General features: G+C 33.0%; 1 protein-coding gene across 1 annotated transcript; it reads left to right on the forward strand.

Annotated features, from left to right (window-relative positions):
• Positions 1–792: 792 nt before the first annotated feature.
• On the forward strand, positions 793–7,851 carry LOC143083455 (uncharacterized). The gene is made up of 5 exons (XM_076259711.1): positions 793–1,792; positions 2,002–2,144; positions 3,310–3,475; positions 3,937–4,236; positions 5,305–7,851. Exons 1-5 carry the CDS (start codon positions 1,656–1,658, stop codon positions 6,119–6,121), a joined length of 1,563 nt encoding a protein of 520 aa, XP_076115826.1. The 5' UTR covers positions 793–1,655; the 3' UTR covers positions 6,122–7,851.
• The last annotated feature ends 334 nt before the right edge of the window (positions 7,852–8,185 follow it).

An 8,185-nucleotide genomic window follows, 5' to 3' on the forward strand; every position in this document is an offset into this window, starting at 1 on the left:
ATTAATTTGGTTAAGCCTTTCCATAATTTGGTTCCTCAATGATCTTTAACTTTGTACTTTATTTGGCCTTTTTAACTTTTGATTTCATTGATGAGTCCTTTGTACGCAAACAATGATGAGTTTATTTACAACTATGTCGATATCATATCTGCTAATGGATTCATACTAGAGTGTGTCACCATCCCAGTAGTCAGCAACAGAGTTGAGGTTATTGTAATTGTAATCATTAATCAGCTGTAATTTATTACAATTTTTCAAGTAATCATTTATCAGCCAAAAATCTGATAACACGTAATTTAATTTAATCAATTACTTTTCAAAATATCCTGTATTCCTGATTACTTTATGATTACATTCTGATTACAATGAAAAAAATCTTAAACTTTGTTCAGGGTCAATGAAGGAAACTGTTTGTTATTCTTATTCAATTTATATTGAACATGTTAACAATGGTTAAGATAGTTTGGTTTACTTTTTTTTCTATAAAGCATGGCAATTGGTTTGTATACTTCAGTAAAACATAAACTGTTACAGTATTGAACAGTCATCAATTTGATAAGAAGAGACATATAATACTATCATATGTTTCTGGCCTTAGTAAAAGATATTGTACATATATTCACAATTTAAAGATGTACATATATATATTTGATAATAACTGTTATATTCAAGTAATATTTTTCTTTAACGATTAATTATAATCTTTTGTTAATGTTGTGATTTTTGTCAACTTTGAATTGACAGGTAGGAAACCAATTAAGGTTTGTATTTATTGCAATTACCAACTGTATGAGTGGCCGTTCATGTCAAAATAGTGATGGTTCCATCTAGATGCATTTTTCATCTAGATACTTATTGAAAGCATCTAGATACTTCGGTAATATATCTAGATACTTTGTACAAGTATCTAGATACTTCACTCAAGTATCGAGATACTTCGACGAAGCATCTAGATGGTTGTAACATCCATCTAGATACTTTTCCGAACTGACTAAATTAATTTTCTGCATCTAGATACTACCCACTTCTATCTAGATACTTCGCACTTCTATCTAGATACATCACACTTCTATCTAGATACTTTGCACTACCATCTAGATACTTCGCACTTTCATGTAGATACTTTGCACTTCTATCTAGATACTTCGCATTTCCATCTAGATACTTCATACAACTATCTAGATACTTCGTACAACTATCTAGATACTTCGCACTTCTATCTAGATACTTCGCACTGTCATCTAGATACTTTGCACTTCCATCTAGATACTTCATACAACTATCTAGATACTTCATACAACTATCTAGATACTTCACACAACTATCTAGATACTTCGAACTTCTATCTAGATGCTTCACATTTCTATCTAGATAGTTTGCACTTCTATCTAGATGCTTCACACTTCTATCTAGATGGTTTGCACTTCTATCTAGATGCTTTGCACTTCTATCTAGATGCTTCACACTTCTATCTAGATGGTTTGAATAAGCATCTAGATACTTCGAAGAATTATTTAGATTGTAATATTGAACTGATATGAAAGATATTAACATTTCAATGCTGCTTTATATTAGTATCTTGCAACTGACATGTTACTACTCGACCAATCAAAAACCCGTTTACAATGGAAAGCTGCATTTATTTTTGAATAAAGATGGCTGAAAGAGTACGAAGTATCGAATCGGACAAAGAACGTTTTCTACGACAGGTGCAGTCAACTATAGATTATTGTGTTCGTATAGGAGCCTCAGATTCGCAGACTCCACAGATTATTGACAATCTGAAACTAAGGTAACAAATAATACTGAAATACAAGTGTTATTATAAATTTTTGTTCAGACACAACTTTAATAAGCATCATTTTTAAAATCTGTTGTATCAAAGCCTGTTTCGAAAATGACATGAAACGCATTTCTTAAATTTATAAAAATGATGACAAATGTTCATTTTTGTAGGTTCTTCTCTTTCAGCTTAATATATTGCTGGTTTCTGCATTGTAGGCTGAATAATTTATCTAGAGATATAGACAGAGCTGGTAGTTTGTTTATATCTGTTGCTGAGAAAGATGATATCCTATCAATTGTCAAAGATATGAGCGACGAAATTGATACAACTTCAAGAAATAATTCCAACGCAAGCAGTGGTAAGTGCAACTGTTGTAAAGGTTGGACGTGCTCAACTCAGTGAATCTTCATGAGCCTTAGCTTCGACAATCAAATTATGAATTTTCTTCTCATTCAAACATTTAAAAAAAAAGTGAAATAATGATTAATTAGCTATTTCAAATGTAAAAGATTCCAGAGTGTTATTCAAACTCATAAATCAACAAGAATGTGTCCATAGTACACGAATGCCCCACTTGCACTATAATTTTCTATGTTCAGTGGACCGTGAAATTGGGGCCAAAACTGTATTTGTCATTAAAATTAGAAAGATCGTATCATAGGGAACATGTGTACCAAGTTTCAAGTTGATTGGACTTCAACTTCATCAAAAACTACCGTGACCAAAAACTTTAACCTGACACGGGACAGACGGACGGACGGACGAACGGACAGACGAACGGACGCACAGACCAGAAAACATAATGCCCCTCTACTATCGTAGGTGGGGCATAAAAATAGACTGACAATGACAGGACTAAAAAGGGAAACAGACTAACATACAAACATTAGTACAAAAAAAAACAACATAATGAAAAATAGAAGAGAGTGTCAATGTCCCCTACGTTGCAAATATTTCAACTGTCAAAGGCATAACTCTTTTTAAAAGTGTCAATCGGCACCCATTTTAAAAATTGTCCTAGATATGAACCTATAGTACAAGTATTTTTCTGGCAAGAATTGTATCCGTGAGAGACCTTACGATACCATTTTCCATAAAATTAATATTTCCAAGGGCACAACTCTTTTTATAAAAATTGAACGGTACCCATTTTAATACTTTCCAAGATATTGTTGATATTAACCTATAGTATAAGTTTTATAAAATTCTGACATGAACGATACCCGTGAGAGCGCTAACAAGACCGGACACACGGACGGACGGATGGACACGCGGTATTTCTACATCCCACCCGCAAAGCGAGCGCAGGAACAACTAAAAACTGTGAAACATGAACCTCACCACTAAAAATTGGGATGATCTCAGGTGCTCTGGAGAAGGCAGATCTTGATCCACCTATTGGAAAATTAACCTTTTTTAATAAAGACGTATTCTTTCAAAAATATTATAAAGTACAAACATACCTGCAATAGAAGCTATTTATTGTCTTTATTCTTGATCGGTGCATATTTATATTTTTAAAGATTTAATTGGATATAAAACAGAGAAGACACACATTGGAACTGTTGGAGCACCAAGGCTGAATATATCGAAAGAGCAATTGGTATTCCTAGTGAAGTACAAATTCACAGCACCATTAATGGCAAAAACACTTCGAATATCAGAATCCACTGTTCACAGAAGACTCAGGTTAGAATAGTATTAATAGAACTGTTTATCGGACTACGTGTGTCCAGACATAATATCTTATCTTTTCTTATGCGTTTGTTTTGAAACCAAAATTTCAACCTACATCCAAGCAACAGCTAAACTGGATGTGCAAGCTGATCAAACAGATGTTCAAGATACATTGTTTTTCAACATATAGAAATTCCTTGTTTTCACATCTTAAATTATCGAATGAAAAAGTATTGAGGATACAATTAAAAAACATTTGAAATTGTGTAACATTCTGTTAAACAAAATAAATATATCATTTTAATATAGCAGACATTTTGTCTTTTTTTGGCCATTATGCATGGTAGAAATACTACCGTTTATGTAGTGATAAGGATGCAGTTATTCATGGGAGAGGCATAAGCTATTCAAAATAATTTAAAACAAGTAAAATCTCTTTGGACTCAACATTTGTTCTTTTTCCTTAATTTTAGACAGTTTGACATAAAGTTGAGGGAAGGAAGGGAGACTTGTATATCAGACGAAGAATTGGATGATAAAGTCAGGAACATAATTGGAACAAATAAAAGAATAGGTCCGAACACAATACGGGTTCGCCTTTCCATGGACAACATTGATGTTTCACGACAGAGTGTGAGAGATGCCTGCCACAGAGTTGATCCTGTTGGATGTGCTTTGAGGTCGATTGAAAGACGAAATGTGCATAGGAGAACATATAAAGTTGCTGGACCAAATTCCCTGTGGCATATGGATGGGAACCACAAACTGATAAGGTATATTTCAATGGAAATTATACGATTATCATTTGGTTATTTTAGACCGGTCGAGTTTTTCAGTGTCACCAGAGGAGTTTAAGCCATGCATGCAGTTTGCCATGATTTCCATTTTCAAAGACACTTTTGTCAAATCCTAATTTTATAGATTGTTATTTGATAAAAAAAAATAAGGGCTGTCATTTTTATTATACATTTAGCCGTCATTTTTTTATTATACATTTAGCCAAAAACTTCAGTATGACGATCTCTCACCATCAAGTCTTACACTTTTGTTTATCTATAGTAACCTGCTTATTTGGTTGAGATCATTTTAAATGATAAAACTTACAGGAACAGCAATCATGTTATTCATATGCAAAATAAGGATCTGAAAATCAAAATAATTCTTCGTTCAACCAAAGACGTATATTTGGTTTATATATGTAACTTGTTTCTTGTTTAACTTGAGCTCAAGCAGATAAGTTCGCGGAATACATGAACTCAATCGAGCAAGAATAGTTTTCCATGTTGAAAGTAAGGTTGTAATTGCTTTACACAAGAATTCGGACCAATGTCATAAGAAGGTGCTATTGAGGCCATATTGGATATGTTACCTTGCTGGTAGTACTTTAGTGACAAAAGAACAGTGACTATCATGTTTAACCTGATGACTGTTAATGTGCGTTTCCCATTTCTAGTCTTGATTTTCCCGTTATCTGGTTAAACACATTTTCGTAGTTCAATCTTATCTTATGCACGAATCCTGAATCAAGACATGCATAATCATTTAGTAAGTTAAATTCAACTGTAACAAGAGGCTCTTAAGAACCTGTATCGCTCACCTATAATTTTTTGCTTAAATCTTTAATCAATGATTATTTTTGCTTTTTACTGTATATTTAATAAGTACTTAAAACGCCATTTAACAGTTTTGGTGGTCTTTGTAGACATTGTCAGTCAGGACTCGGGCAGACAAAACAGATAAATTTCATTATCTCAGCATCCCTATTTTAAACATATACTAATAAATTTTATTCTGTTTGTTTCTAAAGCAATTCCTTTTTTCTTTCTTTTTTTTTAATTTAGATGGAACATTGTTATTCATGGTGGTATTGATGGCTTCAGTCGCCTTGTTACTTTTTTACATGCCAGCAATAATAACCAGTCAACCACAGTTTATGATCTTTTTATTGAGGCCACTACACAACATGGAGTTCCATCACGTATTAGAGTGGACCATGGTGTTGAAAATGTAGACATATGCACCTTCATGGAAGGATACCGTGGTACAAATAGAGGTAGTGCAATCAAAGGCAAAAGTTGCCACAACCAACGAATTGAGAGATTATGGGTCGATCTTTGGGATTCTGTATCTAATGAATACTATGATTTATTTACATTTATGGAAGATGATGAACTATTAGATATAACATCTGCTTGTCACATGTGGGCATTCCAATATGTTTTTTTACCAAGAATCAACAAGTCACTTAAAATGTTTGTGTACCAGTATAATAATCATGGATTGAGTACAGAGGGAAGCATGACTCCTTATCAGTTATTTATAAAAGGAGTTTTACAAACAATAAATTCAAAGAACGTTTCAATCACTGACCTGCTGTTACAGGCCGGTTCTAATGACTCCCTTGAACATGTTACAGATGACTATGGGGTAGAGGAATATAACTCTGATCTAGAAGATGATAGTTTAGATGAAATAGAAATACAAATGATTTATTGCCCTTTAGATGATGATGATAAACACCAGCTAAGAACCAGAATAAATGTAATTGAAGACTATAAAAACTTAGCTCATGGTATGCAATTGTATAAGAATGTATTATCATTCATTAATTCATTAAATTCAGTGGAGAGAGAACTTTCCCCAGCAGTATCTGATTAGATACAATGTATTGTCTTCAATTTTTATTATGATTATCAGCGGTTGCATATCATCATCTAATGAGGTTTGTCAATTCTCAAATTGTCATTTATAGAAATGTGTGTCTCCTAAATATAAACATTTTAAAATCATTTTTGAGTCAATCTCCACATAATACAATAAAGCAATGGTAATGGATGGACGGATAGAATGCCCATATCAATAAACAGCTGCGCCTAGAGCGCATGATACGCCTGTACTGTAGAAATTGGAAAGGAAGGCATGAATAATTTCCCTAAATTCAAATTGTCAAAGTCCTGTAACTCTTAATCAACAAATAAATAATAAAAATTCAAAAGGGAGCTTCATAATATCAATCCCAACAATAATGTAAAGTTTCAAGGGAATCAATATAGGAATAGTAGAGTAAGTGTGCAAAATGTGAAAAATTGCCATAATTCAAATTGTTAAAGTCATATTACTCTGAAATGACATGGCCATTTTTTTTTCTAAATCAAAAGGGAGCTTTCTTTTGTCAATCCTAATGTTGTGTTTTTATAACGTGAGAAAAGGTTAGAAGGAATTTAAGCTATAGTCCGAAAACTGGAAAATCCCCCCTTTTTTTATAGCCAATAAATTCCAAACACATAATATGAAATTAAAAAAAAGCAAAAGGGAGCTTACATCAATAGACATTTTAAAACAATTCACAATTTTTGAGTTATTGTCCTATGTGTTGAAAATACCCACTTATTTATGAACAAGTGTGGACACAGACCAGCATGGATAGTATCCAGCATTCTGAGAGCATTCTGAGAGTATTGCAATACAAAGTCCCCTACCAGTTAAAATTCATTGTTCCAGAAAATAAAATTTGAACAAGATGTGTAAATTGTCATGTTAAAACTATAGATACCAAATTTCAAATCAATATAAAGGTAGTCAAGCCTGACTAAAAAAAAAGCATAAAATTGATTAATTGTGAGATTTTTCTAGGTCAAATAACTCTACAAAACATCATCAGATCAGAAAAAAAATTAAACTTGATCTGTAACTTGTAATGGTCAAACTATAAACCAAATATCAAATCAAAATCTTTAAGTAAAAAAAAGTGATTCATTAAATTCATTAAATTCAGTGGAGAGAGAACTTTCCCCAGCAGTAACTATGTATTTCTTGCATGAATTTTCTAGGTCCAAGGACCATAACTGAAAAATACATATAATTGTAACAGGATGCTGTTACAAAGTCTGCCAAACAAACCCCTGTGGTACTATGATCTCCATGGCCTGTTTAACGATGGCGCCTCGCCATCGTTCAAATGTCTTGCGCCATCGTCAAATGACTTGCGCCATCGTTAAATTGGCTTGCGCCATCGTTCAAAACTTCATCGTTTTTTGTAGCCCGACGCCATTTTTTATCAATTATAATCAAATGCATGTAATTGCATAACCCTTGGGCTTTTTATGTCATAATCAATACAGTTCTAACGCCTGAGGGATATCCGGATTAAGATCGCTAATCACTTGTACCTGAGCTTGTATACAGGTAGATCAACAAACCAGACAGGAGAATACTATCTGAGGATAGACGATCCATTTGTCGAATTAATCAACTAAGTTTCAGCAAATGATTATGATAATTTAGATTAAATAAATTAATTAATAATCCAGTCAAGGATTTGTTATAGTATTACTATACAAATCCTTGATCCAGTTAATACAAAGAAAACAGTTTAACAAGTCGAACACGTGCTTTATTTTGACTTTAAAAGTTTAAAAGTAAAAACTTAAATATTTCCTGTAAAGAAATATCGTATCGCAATTCCGAATTCATTTCGTATATTACAATCAAATTGATACATCCGCGTTTCCGGTTTCTATTCAGACTCGGAAAGATGCATGTTGCACAGCATCAATTTGCCAGATAAAGTCATTAAAAACCTTTTCATTTGTCAACGTTTGCTTTACAAATCTCTTTAACCTTTAACATAACCCGTACGAATCGTTTTGTTGTTGCTGCAAATCAGCCATACCGGTAATTGGTTCTGAATTTGACAGTGTCCATGAAAAATAAGCTCCACAT

This window comes from Mytilus galloprovincialis, chromosome 7 (assembly GCF_965363235.1).
Source record: "Mytilus galloprovincialis chromosome 7, xbMytGall1.hap1.1, whole genome shotgun sequence".
Taxonomy (NCBI): Eukaryota; Metazoa; Mollusca; class Bivalvia; order Mytilida; family Mytilidae; genus Mytilus; species Mytilus galloprovincialis.